Source organism: Poecilia latipinna, unplaced genomic scaffold, assembly GCF_001443285.1.
Source record: "Poecilia latipinna isolate Pla-1442-1.1 unplaced genomic scaffold, P_latipinna-1.0 Scaffold37, whole genome shotgun sequence".
Taxonomy (NCBI): Eukaryota; Metazoa; Chordata; class Actinopteri; order Cyprinodontiformes; family Poeciliidae; genus Poecilia; species Poecilia latipinna.
Window position 1 is genome coordinate 1,209,547 of NW_015112653.1, and position 20,230 is coordinate 1,229,776.

At 38.9% G+C, this 20,230-nt stretch overlaps 1 protein-coding gene across 5 annotated transcripts in view; it reads left to right on the top strand.

Moving 5' to 3' along the window:
• myo3b (myosin IIIB) overlaps window positions 1-20,230 on the top strand; it is an 86,065-nt gene that overhangs the window by 12,155 nt on the left and 53,680 nt on the right. For 3 of the 5 annotated variants that reach the window (XM_015045264.1, XM_015045273.1, XM_015045292.1), the window contains 12 exons: window positions 6,076-6,141; window positions 9,809-9,964; window positions 13,281-13,365; window positions 13,451-13,567; window positions 14,475-14,579; window positions 15,150-15,233; window positions 15,335-15,537; window positions 15,619-15,717; window positions 16,545-16,659; window positions 16,747-16,873; window positions 18,529-18,739; window positions 19,512-19,659. In XM_015045264.1, the coding sequence (XP_014900750.1) occupies window positions 6,076-6,141; window positions 9,809-9,964; window positions 13,281-13,365; window positions 13,451-13,567; window positions 14,475-14,579; window positions 15,150-15,233; window positions 15,335-15,537; window positions 15,619-15,717; window positions 16,545-16,659; window positions 16,747-16,873; window positions 18,529-18,739; window positions 19,512-19,659 (1,516 nt within the window). Of the gene's footprint in view, window positions 1-6,075; window positions 6,142-9,808; window positions 9,965-13,280; window positions 13,366-13,450; window positions 13,568-14,474; window positions 14,580-15,149; window positions 15,234-15,334; window positions 15,538-15,618; window positions 15,718-16,541; window positions 16,660-16,746; window positions 16,874-18,528; window positions 18,740-19,511; window positions 19,660-20,230 lie in introns of all 5 variants that reach the window. The other 2 variants (XM_015045300.1, XM_015045283.1) reach the window with 1 other exon arrangement.

The following is a 20,230-nucleotide window of genomic DNA, read 5'->3' on the forward strand; positions in this document are numbered from 1 at the left end:
ATCTGTGATGCTGTGGGTAGAAGTCTGTTCCAAAAGACCCAAGAACTTTATTTGGGTACAGACCATCCATCCATCCATCCATCCATCCATCCATCCATCCATCCATCCATCCATCCATCCATCCATCCATCCATCCCTCTCTCTCTCTCTCTCTATACCCGCTTATCCTTGCAGGGCCACCAGGGGGCTGGTGCCTTTTTCCAGCAGTCATTGGGTGAGAGGTGAGGTAATGCACAGGACAGGATTTGAACCTAGGACCTTTTTGCTGCTACCAACTGCTTCACCATGCAGCCCGCATTGAGGACTGTTTAGTAAAAACCTCTTGGACTCAACCAAATGAAAAACCATGTATTTTAGTGGAGAATGATCCAAAACATGTGGCCAAACTTGCACTGGAATGTTTAACAAAACACAAAGTCATCCTTTCTGCCCGGTAACCACAGTTCTCTGACCTGAATAGTTAAGAATGAGCTGATGAGAAGAGATCAGATTGGAGGGCCCAGAACAATAAACTTTCATCCCCGACCAAACAAATGTGTTCACATTAAAAGGTCTGCATTTTTAAATCAAGCCTTTTCTCACACGCTACTGTAATTCATCTGCATTTATGTGTCAAATTCCATTTTACTCATTCAAAGTTTTACAGAAATGTTTGAAGAGATATATTTCTTATACCGACACTCCTCCCCTCTCTGTTCAAGTTAAAGTATACACAGTCTGGCCTTTTCCTTTGAATTGTGACCTGAAAGGTTTAGTGGTTGTTAAATAAATCACAGTGTGTGTGTGGAGGCATGAAATGATTCTTTCACCATGACATTTATCTCAAATGTATTTCCCCCCCTACTGACGCTGCAGCTCCACAGATGAATTCAGGAGGAAATGCTCATATCACTCCTGAAGGAATTACTTTCTAAATAAGGAAATGTGTTTCACCTTTGGGTCTCCGGTGGCGGCGCCAGTGATTCATGATAAGATCTTAGAGATTCATCTTTTTACATGGCTTTGACGATTGGAGAGTTTCTGATTTATTTACGTATCTTTCCCGTTAATGCATCACAGAGGCTTTCCAGAAGAGCTTTTTCTTCTGTTGGATAGTCCTTGACTCATACATGTTTGTGTTCCTCTGCTATGTGGTTAATCTTGCCTGTATCGCTGGCTTTACTGATTCTCTTAACGCTCTCTAGGAAAAAGAGCTGAAAACAACCCCGGCTGTGCATCGGCTCATATTTTGTCTCTGCTGCTGCATGAACTGAAAGTAGCCAAATAGACGTTCAGCCAATCTTCATGTGGCCATGATGACGTGGTAAAAGGAGCACAGCAGCATCTTGCAGGGTCACTTATATTATATATTGTAGTCGGAGTTGTTATCTGACAAATTAAGCTGAACTCTCTAATAAATCACAGATGTTTACACTTTTAAGGCGAAGTTAAATGTTTGCGATCTCTTTTTTTTCACCCTATTATCACCTTGTCATTAGATTAATGAATATGTTTAGGTGTACTGCGGTGTACATGATAGACCTACGATGTTCTCTGTGGCTATGAGTGAACCTAATGAAGCATGACAGAAGGCAAAGCTGTAAAATCATCAACTGCAAAATTAATTAGTCACATCAAAGGTGTTCTTCGATATTTAGTATGCGGGAAAGGTTAATTGCTAACGCTGGTTGCTCTCGGTGCTATAAAGCCTCAGAGTGTCCATGTAAAGTCAAACCAGAGGGTGTAAAATTTGTTGTAAAGGTTAGAGAGGCAGCAATGACGGACAAGGTTGTGATTGTTCATCCGAATCTCTGTCGACATTACACACGCATTAAACACAGTGCGCATTCGTCGGGGCGAAGACCAGAACGAGCAAGATGGAAGACTGAGTAAATGATGGCTTGTCAGGGGCAACAAGGCCTAATAAAATCACAAAGCTCAGGGAGAGAGATTCAGACTGGCCAGATGCAGAGAAACTGCTCTCATAAAAATTATAGCACAAAGTTATGGCCTAAGCAGCAGAAAATGGAGACGGCGTTCAACAGTGAATGAAAAGTTATTTTTAAAAAGTTAGCTCCACTCCATGGTTTAATATTAAAATCCTTGTGGACGGTTTTACTTCACAACAAGACAACACTCAAAAAAAAAAAAAAGACACATTTGACACAAAAAAAGAGACTGAAAGCAGAGATAGGGTGGGTGACTTTGTGGCATTTAAGAATATTGAAGAATCCTGAATGTCCTTTTCACAAGACTGTAGAAGAACAGAGTGTCTTTGGTCAGAGGCATCTGCAGATCAGCTGCAACACAGACCAGCGCAGGACATTCTTTCAGTAACATCCTTTTCTATCTATAATGACTATTTAAGCAGAGGTAGTGAGTTACCATGTCTAATCTCCCATTAGGATTAATAAAGTTTCTTTTATTATATTGAACATTCAGGCTTTCAACAAATAATGAAACTATGATAATTATTTGCACTACTTTAAACAAAGTGTGAAAAGTAAACATGTAAAATCAGTCATGTTGAGAAAAAAAATGTAAAAACATCAAAATAAAACTTTCTCCCACCTCATTTGACTTTTCTGACTTCATGAATTCTCCGAGACATTGACTCGGAGAATTCATGTCATTTGTCTTTAAAACGACTAAAACCTGCTCATCTAGTAATTAGCAGGTCAGGTTTGTATGAAACAACCTCATCATGCACCAATAAAAAAAAAAAAGCAAAAAAAAAACATCCCACCATTAATTTTCAATTGGACTGCTTCCTGTCACGTCCTGGAGTTGATTCTTTTTTCCCAAAGAAATGTTTAAATTCTCTCTGTTTGGTGGACAAATGTTCATCCTGACAAAATGACTTTATCATCACCAAACCTGCTGGACTGCCTGATCTTCACAGTTATTAGTTATTATGCCCATCAAATTCAGATACTTCTAGTTATAGAATAATCCATGTTAAGACAACGAGACAAAATCACAAATAACCACATGATGATGATAAAATTACCCTAACGTGGGAAAGGCCAAAGGATCGCCACACGCATTATCGTCTGTTGGCATCTGCATTAAATCTAGTATTACAGGTTAATAACAGACTAAAGTTTGACATCTCTGAGCATACAGAAACAATCCACAAAATCAAAATCCCTTACCTCAAACAAAAGGCAAAAAAAAAAAAAAAATAATAATAATAATTCTGGACGATCACACCTGTAGTTTTCTCAGGTTTTGGTCAAAAATATTGCTGACATGAACACGCTGCCCCATCGATTTTTCTTTAATGAAGTCGCTCCCTGTTCCTGTAACAGGAAGTCACACTTAAAAAGAAATGTTTTGATGGGCTTAAGTAACCTCACACCTTTTGTTTGAGCGATTTCCTTCCTGACGGGAGCTCACCAGTAGGTCATGATTAAGGGCTTTAATATCTCCACCTCTGATGCAGTCGTCTTACTGGAGCTCTCGGCGGCGTCCCGGTGTGCAGCACGGGCGACGCAGCTGTCTGCGACATGATAAATGCAGCGGCAGCACTCAGTTGCTCATTCATGTATGCTCAAAGAAGTCCTGTGCAGAGGTGGTGGTGATGGATGAGCCAAAACTTTGGCTGGGTGGCCCCAATCACTGAACAAGTCTTTATTTTTGCACACAGGTGCTCACTCTCTGTCATAAAAATAGTTTTAACACAGCTGTGTTTCTTATTGTTTAAGAAATCAGTGCTGTTTGCAGCAGTATTCTTTTTATATTACATTCCTTTTTATTTTTCTTACACAACATAATTTTTCTCCCTATCTGATCCTCTACAAGGCATGTGGGCAAACGTCTAAGAGCACAAGAAAAGGAGCGGTAGCATCATCCAATAGCATTCTACTGATTTATGAAGCTTTAACAAGGCGTGCAGTTTTTCAGCTGTTTCAAGGGGGGTCGTGATCTTACTAATTCAGAAGTAATGCCTCACATCTGAGTGACTTCACAATATATGATGAAGTGCTTGGGATTAATTTATTCTGATGCCTTTAATAAAGATATCTGCTGTAAAGATTATTGCACCGTCTTTGTTTTTTTCTCAACCTTCACTGCTGCATAACTTCCTGTAGACATAAATGGTCTGCATGCTTCAAAGTGGACAGTGGAGGTAGCACTGGTTTGTCAGTGGGATCAGAGACAGTGTCTCTTTTGGGGAATATACGCCTCAGATTTCTTCTGCAGATTTTTTTTAAATAAGCCGGGGTCAAGGCTTATTCTTTGGCCAGACTACAGTCACCAATTACCCCGGACGATAGACTGAATATTTACTTTGGATCCAGGGTTACTACATGATGCATTACCTTACAAAGATTCATTACCTTTCTCCGCCAGCAAAGAAATATGTCCTCACTAATGCAGCTGCAGTCACGGCAAGAGGACGACTTCCTTTGGGCAGAGTTTTTGTTAAAGCATGATGCCACATAGACACACACAGTGAAACAACTCCTCCTTCTCCTAGAAACCGACACGGCTTCATGGTTTTCAACGATAGTCAATATTTAAGCTATAAACAATTGTATGTGAGCATATTAAAGTTCTTTGAAAGAAAATAGCAGATCAGCGCTAAACGAAAACTGGATGTCATCCTATAGAAAAATGATTCCTGCTTCCTTAACCAAGATTGTAAGGAGTCCAGAACTGAAATTGTAGCCCCATATTGTATTGTACTGAATAGTATTCACCTGAATCTTAAAAAGATCTGAATGCATAACTTCATATTTATAGTAACATCCTGTAAAACATCTGGTTTTTGACGTCTCTTTAGTCAGCTAGACAACACAACACAGAAGTCCTACTTCATGCAAAAAAAAAAAACTTCTTTGGAAATTTAAACTGAATAAAATATATGAAAAATATGCATATTAAAAATAATTTTTAAAAACCCCCAAAACCCAATTTTTTTTTTTTCCCCCCCCCCCCCCGGTTTAGTTCCAGCTGTCAGAAGCTGTTGACGCCTCCCTGATTTTGCCTCAATCCACTCTGAGGAGCGTCTGACAGACAGCGCTCGCGCTGCCTGGACCCACATTTGAATAAGCCATTTGTGTTTACAATGTGAGCCAGCGCTCACACACAAACACTCAAAGAAAAAAAAATATCAGGGTGAATTTGTGGAAGCACAATGAGCGCACTTGACAGCGTTATCAGCAGTGCGCTGGTATGTTGACTTTATAATGTATAAGCAGTATAGCGGAAGATCAAGGCGAGAACGTTTCTTCGGGCTCATATTAGAGGTTGCATTGAGACAGTCAGTTTCCGGCTTTGATCTGCACTTTGGAAAGGATTGCCTGCCTGAATTCTTAAGAAAGACTTGACTAAGTGAACGCTGTGCAAAATGACAGATTTTGCACCCTTACATCCTCTCTTTGTATCCTCAAAAAAAAAAAAAAAAATTAAATTCAGACTGTTGCTGTTCAAACTGCACCGCCCTAACTACAGACTTTTGAACCTGTGTTTTCCTCCAAACACTGCAGCGTTTCATGTGAGTGTTGGGAACTAATTAGCGCAGTAGCAGGTGATTGATCAGATGTTTCACTGTTTACCTGACAGTGACAAACGGCTCAGCCTCCAGCTGTCGGGTTTGTCAGCTCGCTGTGAAGACGACTTGTACCCGGGCTCCGTCCAGCCTTGGCTCCTCGTGCAGCCCTACCGCCTGTCATCCCGCGTACTTGAAAAGTGTTAGCATCATTACAGATGGCCTCCGTAAATGCTGCTGGCAGAGGTATAACTATCTCCCATAACTTTCAGCTCTCGGTGGCAGATGCTTGCTGCCAGACCCTAAGATGAACAGTTATCATTTGTCACTTTTTTCTGTGGCTGCCACAGACCTGGATGCAGACCAGCCTGTGCTGCTCAGAGCAGAAACCCTCTGATGGTCACACACATCGTCTGCCAACCATAACCTGCCAAATCTGAAAACTTGTAAAAAAGAAAGTCTCTTTGGGTCACAAAAAGATCCAAAGAATGTCTTTAGGTCTCTTTCTAAAGGCGTGATCTAGATTGCCTTTAGATCATGCAATCTAAAGGCTTTTGATAAAGTCTGTTCTTCATATCTTTGTTGTAATTTTGTTGCAGAAATCCCTCGCCCACACTCCGAAATCCTGACCAGTGGTGCAGAAGTTTCAGCTATTTCATCAGCCAGTAAGTCTCATTAAAGCTGAAATGAACTTAAATGTTTTCTGTAGGTCTGCATGTTTTAAAGGAGGAAAAGGTTTTAGTTCCCTTTTCCATCACCAATACCATCTCCCTACCAAGCATGTTTTCACATCATCCATCCATTTTCTTTACACCCTTGTCCCTTAGTGGGGCCGGGAGGGGTGCTGGTGCCCATCTCCAGCTAACGTTCCGGGCGAGAGGCGGGGTTCACACTGGACAGGTCGCCAGTCTGTCGCAGGGCAACACAGAGACACACAGGACAAACAACCATAATGCACACACACACACGCACGCACGCACGCACGCACGCACACACACACACACACACACAGGTCAGGTTAATTGGAGAGGCCAATTAACCTGACAGTCATGTTTGTGGACTGTGGGAGGAAACCAACCGTCCAAAAACATTTATTGACGTTTTCACATCAAAAACATTTATTGACTTTTTCACATCAATAAATGAATAAAGAAACATATTTAGTATACAAACAGATAGCTCACAATAGTTTTTTTTTTCATTTCCAAGACTGAAATAAAGAAATTAATTCATAAGCTTGAGAGAAAAACAAAGCAAGCAGAAGGAAACTGAGCCTACAGCCAAGTGGTGCAGGAAAGTGTTGCTACGCTTAGAGTGCTGAAATTGGACATCAGTGCTTAAAATAATCTTCACCCAAGACAAAAGGAGCAACTTAAACTTAAATTCTGGCAGAATGTAGTAATTTCTGATCCTGTTTTGAGCGTCATTGTTATGTTGATAATGACATTGTTTATGAGCCATAGTTGATCTGGGTTTAATTTTTTTTTACATTAAATACTGAAATATAAGAGAAACACAAAGGTTAAAATAAATTATTTTGATCAAATGTTGCATTTTAGTATGTACATTTATATCTTCAGCATGAAAGATGCTGAAGATGGTGATAAAACAAGCTGGTTACCAGAATTTGATGATAAGTGATAACAAGATGCCATACATGTAACACTCTACAGTGAGGAAGTAGTTATTGAAGGAAAGAAAAACACTTTCGGTATTAATATACATCATACAAAATTAATATTGTTTTACTCTCATGATCACCACTAGAGTTGAGCTACAATGAATCATGATGCTAAAATAAATATTCAAGTATAAATAATTTAGTATGGGCATACATTATAAACTATGACCACATCGTATCCTTGTTTTTCTGCACTAAAAAGTTAAACATGAAACTATTTCACTAAAAATATTAATGAGTATTATTACTACTTAAGATCTGGCAGGAACGCATACGCAAACAGAGAAGGACCTGGATCTGGTATTTTATCACCGGATTATACCAACCCTCTCTTCTTTTCTCTTCTTCTCTTTTGTTGTCGTTCATCGGTGTAAATCTGCCACAGAGGAACAAAGAGATTTACCTGAGTTATCTGTTCAATCTGAGGCCCAGATAACTTATCATTTGCTCCGCTGTGCGAAGCTAATAATGTCAGGCTTGGCTCGTAGCGATTGCCTGGAATATACAACCTTAATATGTGACTCGGAGAGCACTGTTCGCCCGAGCCGTAATGAGAAAATAAAATTCAATTTGCTGACTTTGTATAGGCGAGAATTTTGCCTAACAGAATGTTTGTATGTAACAAAGAGCCAACCATCAGTTTTGAGGACTTTTTTGCATTTTTTTTTGTTTTGTTTTGATCAATCAGTTAATGGTTGATCTTTGTCACATTTCCCCTTCATGCATAAACTAGTAACCATTTGGTTTTAACATTTTTTGCAGTGCAGTTGCAGTGGGTTTAATTGATACTTTTTATTTGCAGGTTTGTAATTTGTATAACAGTTTCAACATTAATCTCCTTAGACAAAGCCCACTAAAGATGAATGCAGAGAGGCTGGACAATGTTATCAGTCTTTGCAGGCTGCTTGTGAAGCCTTTGCAACCATTGTAGGCCTGCATGCATATGTGTGTGAATGAGTGAGTGAGTGAGAGAGTGAGAGAGAGAGAGTGTGTTCAGGGGGCAGCTTGGGAAATGAGAGGAGGGATTCTGGATAATAAATCCATCACTGGTGTCTCCACTTGGGCAGCCAAAGAGCTGACTTGGTTGACAAAGTGGCCTTCCGCTCAGCATCCTGGCAGCACAGCCTGGCTAATAGCAACAACCTCTGCTTAATGCTCTAACACTAATGAATTCATGGAATTAGCTTTCAGAGCTGAACGAACTGATAAAAAAAAAAAAAACAGAATTTCTGCTGCGATTAGCTGAAAGCAATTTGACTGGTGAGTTTCCTCCCTCCCCCATCTCTAGCTTTAGCTTAACAATTGAGCACAGTCCAGTGGTGTTATCTTAAAGGAGGGGGTATTATGTAAAATGTAATTTTTGAGCTTTACATCATCTTATTCTTTCACGCATATATCTGAAGAATCCTTGAATCTCTCATGGCAACCACTCCGGGTGCCTAAACGCTTGCTCTCACAAAGCTCCTCCTATTGCCACAAAGCTCCTCCTATTGCCACAAAGCTCCTCCTTGGAGTCTCCTGCTGTGTTTCTGCCTCCTCCATGCCTTCTCCACTCAGCTCCTCTAGCATTAGCAGTAATTAGAAAACACCTGGTGGAAGTGTGCATGTGATGACCTCATCATACAAACTGTTTCACAGTCCAACGATCCTATTAATGGTTATAAATGACCTATTGGAACAAAGGCATTGTTGTGATGTCATGCTGAAGGTGGAGCGTCAGAAAGAGCAGGAGCTTCTTAAAGAGACAGGCCATTTTTAAGACATCAAACGGTAAAGTCAAATTTCTTTTATGTCATGTTTGACACACATAGCAATTTTGAGTTTAACAGTTACTAGATTGTGCTATAAAATGCCACAATGTGTAAAATACACAATATGATCCTTTTAAATCCTTTGTTGTCTTAAAGACCACCTTCAGATTAACTCAACTAAGCAGCATGTCTTAATTCTTAATAATTGTAATAATTTACATAGTAAGGAGTTTTTTTTTTCTAAAGAATGGACTTTGTCTGAACAGTGACTCTGTGATTTATTCTGTGTAAGGCTGCAGAAGGATTTGCTCACCACAAACCACAGCTAATTATCATGAACATTCAGGGGGACCATTCAGAGAGAGCTGTTGTTGAGTTGATCTTAAAGCAATCCCTACATAGCAGCAGATGTTTTGTAGTTTCAGAGGACACCTTAGAGGTAAACAAAACAAAACCCCCCACAATTTATTTGTTTTTTCTAAAAAAGAAAACAGATAAATTTCTTTATGTGATCTATTTCTTCCATGCTTTTAAGATTTTCTGGTTTTGTGACTTTGAAATATGATCAAATTTACGCTTTTTTGGATGAACTAAGCCAAGTCTGATTTTCCTTTGTGACACACAGTCTAAAAAAAAAAAAAAAAAAATTCAACGTGGTTTTCAGCGACTTTAAGGGGAGAACTTGTGTCTGACACAACCTGAGAAAGGGCAAAGAGAGATATTAAAAATGCTCTGTGTCTCCCTGGCAAACCGTTTGTCCAATCTGTCTGCTGATCTTAGAGAAACTCAGACTTGTTTCAGACTTCTTTCAACAATGCTCAAGTGATTCTCCTAAAGATTTATAAACGCCGAAATAATTCCTTAGTTTCCTAATAACTGTGTTTTTTTTCTGATTCTAAGGTGTTTGATAAAGGACTTTGAGGCCCGTCCATCTGTGACCCACCTGCTGGAGCATCCCTTCATCAAGCAGGTCCATGGCAAGGATGTAGCTCTCAGCCAGCAGTTAGCAGATCTTATCAGAGAGCAGCAAGAATTTGGGTGCAGAACCAGAACCAGGTAAGTCTTTAAAAAACAAAAATAATAAAAAAAAACGATTTCCTAAAGTGTCTGTGCAGAAAAAATGGTGAAAAATCTACACTGCCTCTGTTGGGTGTTGAGTTCTCTGCTTCAGCTGCAGGGGGATCAACTGAGTGCTGTTATCAAGTCTGACCAGTAGGGGGCAACCTCTCATCTTGTTATGTTCAGGCCGCATGGAGATGAGACACGGCAACGGATATTACAGTTTGTGATTAAAGATAAGCTCAGAGAGTATGACTAATTCAGAAAGAGTGATTGTGATGACTTACTTGAAATTAATAAAACCAATTCAGTTAAATCTGTGTTCAACTATTTGTCTGGTCCACTCAATTAAGCCCCTGATTGGAGGAATAAATATTAGCTTGAAACCATATGGGATTTTGCGACAATAGCTAGTGAGCTAGTTATTGGTTCGCAGGCCTGCAGGATCCACATATGAATACAAGAGATTTCACGAGGTTAAAGCTTCGCTCAGAGACTCACAGGGCAGCAAATGACAGCGCAAACTGTGACCATATTACTGGAGGAATACTGACTCTGGCAGTGCTTAATCTTTATTATAAAAGAGTTTGCTGAAGCTGCCCTTGACTGAGAGTCCTGATGCCTTGCCAGCTCTGTTTACTCCCGAGAGCATGCAGAGTTGGTGCCTGAGCCTGATCCCGAATTCCTGTCCACAGTGAAAGTGGATAATGGGATTAGGAGCTTGTAGGGCGAGAACTGGGCTCGCCCGGTTTAGTCTCCCATGCCACTGATCGTCGAACAATGAAGCAGATAAGAATAAGAAAGACGTAGGGAACTTAAAAGTAGCTGCCGTAGGTGGAATAGCGTTGGTTTACTTCAAAGCGGGAGAGAGTCAGACGCTGGAGGACTCGAGTCCTCCTCCAACGGGACACGAGGACAAGGAGTCACTTCTTAGGGAGCACATGCCAAGAGTATTTCCCCACTGCTGCTTCTTCTGCTGCACCGAGACTGAAAAATTAAGACGAAGGCAGAGGAGGAAACATTCACTAACCTGGAGCTAGAATATTTTCTCTCTTGTGATTGATTATTTATTGTAGTAGAATATAGATACAGCTGGTGAATTGAATATCATAAGATATGTTGTGATTTTAATGCATTCTTTCAGAATTTAATTTCATAACTCACAATCTGCTGCTGTGCTGTGAAAAAGTTTAAAGTTTTTTTTATGTTTTGGCTGCTTCGTTTTTAATTTTTTTACTTGTTTAAGATTATTAAAATGATGTAATATCAGACAAAGAAACCTGAGTAAATACAGAAAAGTACTTATAAAATTATAACTTGGCAAGAAACAAAAGCTATTCAGATCAATCTGATCCTGTATGTGAAAAAAATATTCCTTACAACCCGTTGACAGCAACAGATGTCATTTGCAAGAGTTAGCAAAAACACTCGTCTTTGCAGAAGTGTTTTAATTCAGACCAAAGTTCAAATTTATGGTTCTACCAAGTACAGCTTTTTACATTCAGGAGTTTGATAAAATGAACATTCAGGCATCTTACAATGACATCTGAACTAGTTAAACTTAAAAAAAAAAGATGGTTAGCTCTCGTGATGTCTTGTTTTGTCTAAAATGAGTCGAATACAGCTGCTAATGACTTCCAAAAAAGAAAAAAGGAAATCTGTCTGCAAAGTCACCATCACTTGTTCTGGTATGAAAACTGAATTTATTTTTGCAGAGTCATTGAATCTAACAGCGGCACTGGGTGTTGGAGAGTTTCTGGAGATAATAAATCAGAATCTGAAGGTTGGTTTGCGGGCTCTATATTTAACTTCAGAACATCAATCCTGGCACTCCCGGCATTAAGACGGTTTCCATTATTTTCACAAGTGGTGGTTAACAAAGATGTCGCAAACAAATCGAACACAGCATGCAGCAGTCAGACTGTTGTGTTTTGATGAGCAGAGATGTTTTAATTAGCTCTCATACGAAAATCTGCCCAAAATCTAGACTCTTTTAAAAGTCGCTTGTTCTTCAGGTACAAAGTCCTGCAGCCTGTTATCATTTTGGCCGTCCTGTTGAGGATCAGTGGACCGCTGATCAATCAGACCATTCTGAAGACTGTAAATGTTCATCTGCATTAGTGCTTTGCCAAATGATTCTGCATGTAGTGAGGACAAAAAGCATATACCGCCTTCTGTTTGTTTCTGTTTGATGAACAAACTGAAAATGTTTTTAATAAAACAGAAACTGATTACAGACCGAATAGGATTTGATTTGCTTTTTCTATTTGGATTGAAATTATTTAGTGAATTTCATCTTTCGATGTCCGTGTTTGAAACAACCTGTGCCGTACTTGTCCTCTTTTTCATGTTACTTTGATTATAACATCTTTTTACGAAGGCCAGTCGTTTCTTTCCCCTTGTTACAATTTCTTTTTTCACAAATTTGTTCATTTTTTTATTTTTCTATCTTGTTAATTTTTTTTTTGTTTCTTATTTAAATGAATCAAATTAAATTCTTTTGGTATGCATTTCTGTTGCCTTCATTTTATAATTTATATCGACAGCGATTTTTATCGACAGCGATTTTTTAAAACAATTTCATGATTTTTTATTTTTTTTTTACCCTGAAACCATGAAAGACAACAGAGTCACGTCGAGACTTGCAAATAGAGCCTTAAAAAAATCAGTGAAAGAAGTCCATATTTAGGTTATGACTTGTTTTTAAGAACAGTGTAACTTTGTCGGCGGCTCTGTGCGTCTGAAACAGAAAGTTATGAACATGAAATCATCAGACAGCTTCCTCCCTGCAACACTGCAGCTTATTGGCTTGTTATCCAGCAACAAATGATCTACTGTGTGAAAATAAATCATGTGAGGCTGCAGCTGCACAGATTCATCAGCGTGATGGATTCATTGTTGGTTTCCTTGTTTCTCTCCGGGAATCTGTTGACATCATAAAACACCTCTGTCTTATGAATTTAATGGAAAAGGTTGATTGCTATTAGATTGCAGTTCCTGTGTATTCCTACACTGTGGGAGGAATCTGAGTCACACCTCTGCTTCACTCTTTCTCACATTCACCGGGTGTCCCTGGAGGTTTTCATGGAGCCAGCTGGCTGCGTGTTGACCTCCGGCCTCATGGGTCTTGTTGGAGAGTAATAGGTCAAAACACAGATGAAGAGCAATCACAGCTGGTTTTACTGGGAGATGAGTCCCCTGGGGGAGCTTTATAGAGGCCTTCGATGTGACCGGGGCTCAGATTCAGCCGTCAAACTACTTTTGGTGTCCTGTTGCAGCTTGTAACATATATCGTGTCCTTTATTTCAAACAGGCACAAGCGGATTAATACTCGTAAAACGCTGGTAATTGAAAGCTGCCCTGACGACGATCTGGTAAACCTGGAGTTTCTGGACGAGGTAAAGTTGCATTAAACTGGGATTAGTCAATTCTGATCATTTTCATTTCTAACACAGCTTGACTATTCTTTTTTTCTTTCTAAAGGAGATAATAATCAGTCATCTCCAGAAGCGGTACGATGAGCTTCAGGTCTACACTTACGTTGGCGACATCCTCATCGCTCTCAATCCTTTTCAGAACCTCAGCATCTATTCTCCTCAGGTTGGTGGAAAAACATTTTCACATTTTCCCAGAGATAAATGTTCGAATCGAACAGATTAAAAAAAACAAAAAAAAACACAATAATACTATGAGCTGATCATTTCACATTTTTACCATTTTGTGAATTTAGAGTTTTGGATGTTTTGTGCCTGACTTTTCAAGACTTGAAAAGGAGGCGTCTCTCTCTGATCAGACGTTTATAGTGATATTCCAGTTCATTCTTAACAAACACTGGTTCTTAATTTAGTTCAGACAGGTTTAAATTATTGATACATGTTTATAGTTCCCCACTTACCCATTTGAAGTTTCACAGCTTCAACACAGACAACTTATTGTTAATGTATTATGTTTGGTCTGAAATAAAGTTTAAATGTATAAAGATGCGACTCACCAATTAGTATACTGATTATAATCTGTTTTATCCTCTCCTATTGTCTTTGCACTAAGTTTATTTTATAGTGTCTGAACTGCCCCTGTTCACATATTTTAATGTTTTTGTCATTAGAATACAGAAAAAGTTAAATATTTGAACTAAAACGCATCACATATAGTTTTAAAATACCATTCATTCAGAGCAGACTTTTTTTTTTTTGGTTTTGTTTCGAACCTTAAACTTCTATTGCACATAACAAACTTGAAGTGAGCTGCTTTCCCAAAAAATAGATAAAGATAAATAAATCAGGATCAACACGTTTAATGATCTCTAAACTATTGTGCTATGGAGACGATGGAAACACAATTTGACAAGTAATTTTAACCATTTTCTGCAATCTGCCCTGCTATCAGGGAAGTTGACCTGTCATGTCTGGCCCAAACTGGGATGAAAACCACGACATTGCAGACTTTTTGAAAATTGTATGTATGTGACCTGCACCTTCTTATAAACTGTTTCGTTTTTCTTCTTTAGTTTTCTAAGCTGTATCATGGCGTAAAGAGAGGTGACAACCCTCCACACATCTTTGCCACAGCAGATGCAGCGTACCAAGGAATGGTGACTTTCTGCAAAGACCAGGTCCTCTGGAGGAATACAGTATTACATATTGATATAAAAGTTTAAGTTCATCCTGTTGGACTGAAATGATCAATTCAGACTATATATGTGTTATTTTTTCAGTGTGCGATCTTAAAAGAGACATACACTGAGCTATGAGGCCATTTCAGTCTGTAGGGACAGAATATCAATGCAGGAAGTTACCCCACTCCTCTCCTTCGTACAGAAACAGCTCAAAGCTTCAGCTCCCTCCTTAGGTTTTAGACAAGCCTGTAGCATGAAATGCAAATAAATAGTTACATTTTATGCAGTTCATTTGGATTTTTAGCTAAATATGTCTCTCTACATAATAACAAAAGGCTGCTTTTTTTTCCAACCAAACTTTTATCTTCCCTGTTGTGTATTTTATCCCCCCCCCTTTTTTTGTATTCTCTTGTAAAGTTTAAACTTTGCTGATTTTCTACAACATATGTAAAAGCAGCTGGCCCACATTGACGGTGTGGACTGTAGTCTTGATAGTTTGTCTGTTAAACCATGAAAAAATGTCCAAGTTGTATATTGGTTGACAATTTGTTTTTGCTGTTCTTTTAGTGCATCATCATTAGTGGTGAAAGTGGAGCAGGGAAGACGGAAAGTGCTCATTTGATTGTTCAACATCTTACCTTCTTAGGAAAGGTATTTTCTCACATGATCAATATTTCTCACTGGACAGTGTTTACCAAGCAATCTGTTATTCCCTCATGCAAAACTGAGAATGCACTCGATGTTTCTCTCAGGCAAACAACCGGACTCTGCGGGAGAAGATCCTGCAGGTCAACCCTCTGGTCGAAGCCTTCGGAAACGCCTGCACAGCCATCAACGATAACTCCAGCCGGTTTGGTAAATACCTGGAGATGAAGTTCACACCGACTGGAGCCGTCATCGGGGCAAAGATCTCCGAATATCTGCTGGAGAAATCGCGGGTTATCAAGCAAGCAGCGTGAGTGAAACCTTTAACTCGCCGTATATTTAAATTTGTGTTACGCTTCTAACAAATGTTTGATGTTTGCTCTTGATTCAGCGGGGAGAAGAACTTTCATATATTTTACTACATGTACGCCGGGCTTTACCACCAGTCCAAGCTGAAGACTTACAGGCTGCCGGACAGGACGCCTCCTCGGTTTGTGCTGCAGTTTTATGTGCTGATACGCCGAATTTATGCCTGGCTCTGACATGTTTCTTAAAAATAAAATCACAAGTGTGTGAACCTTTTTCCAAACCTGGCTTTAACATAAAATGTTGTAAAACATTAGGTGCTCACCCCCTTTTATATTTTTCAGTTTTTTTTAATTTTTTGTCACACCAAAATGTTTTAGATCATAAAGCACATTTTAATATCTGACAAAAAATATTATGGTAAACTTACTTTTATAACTTAAGAATGGGCCTGTTACTCAACTTGGACCAAGTTGAGTTGCTAACTATTTTCCTTATTAAATGTACCATTTAAATACTGATGGAAGCTGCATGATATTAGGAAAATGCATCAGTCATAATACATACTTTTTAGACTCTTTTCTTTCTTTTAGTTTTGTTTTTATCACTTCCACTATTAAAAATGTACATGAAGTGTTAGCATTGCGGGTAGTGAAAGTCTAGGTAATAAAATGCTAACATTTAAAATTTATTTTTTGGCACTGAAGATAAAATATTTGGTGTAATACTGGTTTGCAATACTCCATACATGGATATTGCAACAAGAGTTGTGACTATACATTTCTTGTATTTGCTCAGTTATCTGTGTCTGATGTAATTTTTTTTTTTTACATTACCTAGCAAAATTTTGAGTGAAAAGAGAAGAAACCTGTAACCCGTTCTTAGATTTGTTTTTATTTTTCCATTGTGTTGTTTCTCTTTTTGACAACATCATCAAACGCTGACATGCGTAACTTTCCTGGTATTGAAACTTGACATCTTCTCTCATAATCGCTCTCTCTCTCTCTGCAGGTACATTGACAGTCAGCAGAGCAAAGTGATGCAGGACATTGTCTCGAGGAAACAGTACAAGGAGCAGTTTGACGCAATTCAGGAGTGTTTCAGAAACATCGGCTTCACAGAAGAAGTACTTTGCACGACTTAAATACTTAAACGTGTATTTCCTTTAAGTGCCACGATAACTGGGTTCTCTTTCATGCTTTTCTTTTCATAGGAGGTGAACTCTGTTTACAGGATTCTGTCAGGCATTCTGAACACGGGCAATATTGAGTTTACTGCCATCACGTCTCATCACCACACAGATAAGAGTGACGTGCCTAACTCAGAGGCCTTAGAGAACGGTGAGACGCAGCAGCTCGGCTCTCTGTCTGTAACCACGATCTCCTGTTTTCAACGAAACCATTTGAAACTTGTTTAGATGAATGATTGTCAGGCACTTTCTTTCTAAAATGTGTTACGGCACATTGGAGCAACGCATACCACAAAAAGAAAAAAAAAACAAAAAACTATAGTGTAGAAAACAGAGCAACAACACAGTTGAAAGTTGAAACATTTCACAAACATATCCATCAAAATTATGGATGCTACTATTGTGATTATTTATGTCTTTGCTCCTTCTACATAAAATTTGCAAAACTGATAAGTCTTAACTGATTACTGTAAAAAATGGATAAAGTTTTATTATCAAAGAAAATGTGTTTAAATGATTTTATGACACTTGCTTTTGGGCTTTAATGCAAAGTGATTTAAGAATAACAGAAAAAAAGTGTTTTTGATCTAAATGTTCAGCTTGCAGGACATAAAAGAAACAGCTATCCGACCTAATGAAGAGATCACAGAACAAAAAATATCTCTCACTATATTGATTTTCCGTATTCTGTAGGAGACAGAAGAGCTGTTTAGTCTGGTGTATCCCTTTTCTTTCTATATAAACAAAATAATTCACAAAACATATTTTTCCTTCAGGACAAATTTACAGCAGAAGTACAAAAAACATCCCTCTGACAAAAGAAAAAGAAAATTAAACCAAAAGACAACAGTTTAGCAAAAACCTTACAAAATTACTAGTGTATTTATTAGTGCTTTCATTTTATCTTATATTATATCAGATCAGATTATGATAATATGATATGTTACATTATTTTACATTATTACATGTGTACTATACAGTATACTGTGCAGAGCTTAAAGAGGCAGGGATGACCACAAAGCTTTAGACCCGTTTAGATGGGCATCTAACAAAAGAAGACTAAACAATGTAAACTGAGGGTTGAAGTGTATAATTGAGTTTCCGTCACCGATAAAAACGACTTATCTCAGAGACGCCACATACTGTAGCTCAGTGGTAGGGCTGGCACACCATAAGTAGTGGCTGCAGTTGTCCACAGTTCGATTCCCGGCACCTGGCCATTTTAGAACGTACTTGTGTGTAACAATGTTTTAGTAAAAACTCATTTGACACAGACTTATCTGAACAAAAGAGGACTTTTTACAAACGAGCCCATTGCAGATCTTCTCAACGTTCCTGGAGAAACCAAAGTCGATAGAAGAGCTTTATAAGAACTATTATCATAGTGTTTTTATATGTGTATAGGCAGCGCACAAATGGCTTCCCACATTTGGATTCATTACTCTAGAACCAACTACTGTTCAGTCTTCTATTGCACACACTTCCCACAGACGGAGTCCCTCAGACTGTGTTGAAAATTATTTACACGCTTGTGTGAATATACAAATTTCATTATATATTGACACATGCATGGGTTGTTTGTAGCCTCTTTTATATTTACCAGTTCCTTCTCCCCACTATTGATCACGTCTGAAACATTTTTTACCGAAGCAGAATGTAAATGTGGGTGAAATATAAAAGACTTTCAGTTTATGATGATCCTCCTGAAGCAAAACCACGCCTTTCTGAATGGCATTATGTGCTTTATTCAAAAGACAAATCTTATATTTAGATGAAAATGATTGTTCAAATTACCTTCGTTTTCAGCTGCGTCTCTGCTCAGCATCGGCTCCGAGGAGCTCCAGGAAGCGCTGACCTCTCAGTGCGTGGTCACAAGAGGCGAGACCATCATCCGCACCAACACCGTGGACAAAGCCGCCGACGTCCGAGACGCCATGTCCAAGGCCTTGTACGGACGCCTCTTCAGCTGGATCGTCAACCGCATCAATTCGCTGCTGCAGCCCGACATGAAGATCTGGTGAGAGTGTGTGTACATCTGTGAAGATGTCAATGCCACCTTTGTTGATTGTCTCAGACGCCGGCGCAGAACCTCTGCAAAGCCCCGATGACCTCTGCGGACGTCTGCAGGGGAGGATGCAAAGATGCAGAGGAGAATATCAATGGGCACGCACAAGACAAGCAAAAGAAGAGCAAAAAAAAAATAGAAGTTTTAATAAATTTTTGATACAGAGTTGCGTGCGGAGAAAATAATGTTCAGATGATTAAAAAGACTTCAGAGAGACTCCAAAGAGGCTCTTCATTGATCCAAAAGAATTCCTTTATAAATATGAGCATTGAGTGTCAAAGAGTCGTCTCACAGAAATGAGGAGAAGCCAGAGTTCCTGTCTAAATTCAGCTCATCTTTTCTGATTCCTTATTGCCTGTAATAACTGGGCAGAGCAGGCTTTTAAGGTGACCTTTACTTCATGTGGGGAATGACTGATTAAGAATCAGGAGCATGAATATAATGCAAGATATCGTTCAAAAACATGTTAACTCTTCGACCGTGCTGTAACATTGTTTTGTTTGTGCAGACTCTGAAAACACTCTGAGGTTTGAGACTGAAACAAAACCAGTCACAGAGCTTTTATAATACCCGATGTTTGTGATTTCTTCCAGATCCGACTCTGTATATGGGTTGAACTTGGATTATCATTAAAGTTTTATCAATTATTACGGCTGCTGGGGGATTTGCAGCTTCCTCCAACACAGAAGAATAAGTTTGTTTGTCCCGCTTTTCTCCTTTGAAGTGCCGCAGAGAGCTGCATGAATGTGGGAATCCTGGACATCTTTGGATTCGAAAACTTCAAGAAGAACTCGTTTGAACAATTGTGCATCAACATTGCAAATGAGCAGATCCAGTTTTATTTCAACCAGCACATATTCGCCCTTGAGCAGGTGAGTTTTTCCTGCAGAAAACCGTCATGCCAATACACTTTGCAAACACATTTTAGCTCGAGATTCTCTCCTAATGTGTTGTGAGTGAAGAGCCATTTAAACAAAATGCTGTTTTGAAAATAACTACTTGTACTTATTTATTTGTTTGTTCGCAACATGACATCTCGCTTATTTGTTAGCATACACTTGTGCTCTACAAAATTACTCTTAATTGACTTAATGAAGCTGTTTACTTTGAAGTGTGTCAAGCTTTTGCTTTGCTTGATGGAAATGAATAGACGTTAATCAAGGAGCCTTTTAATACAACGCCTTTAAGTTAACATTAACAGCTGTTTCTCCAAGGTAAAGTGAAAGTTGTTGCTTTGCTTATTAACAAATACTGAACTAAAGCACAAGCCACAGGATGTGATTCGTTGCTTCCAGTCTCTTGTCCTCTGCTCTGCTTAGTCTTTAGTATTTATCTATAGCAGCAAGATTAAAGTACTATGTTTGTAAAAAAAAAAAAAACCCCCCCCCCCCCCCCCTTGGCTGTTATTTTATTACACTGATAATATAAAAAAAAAAACACAAA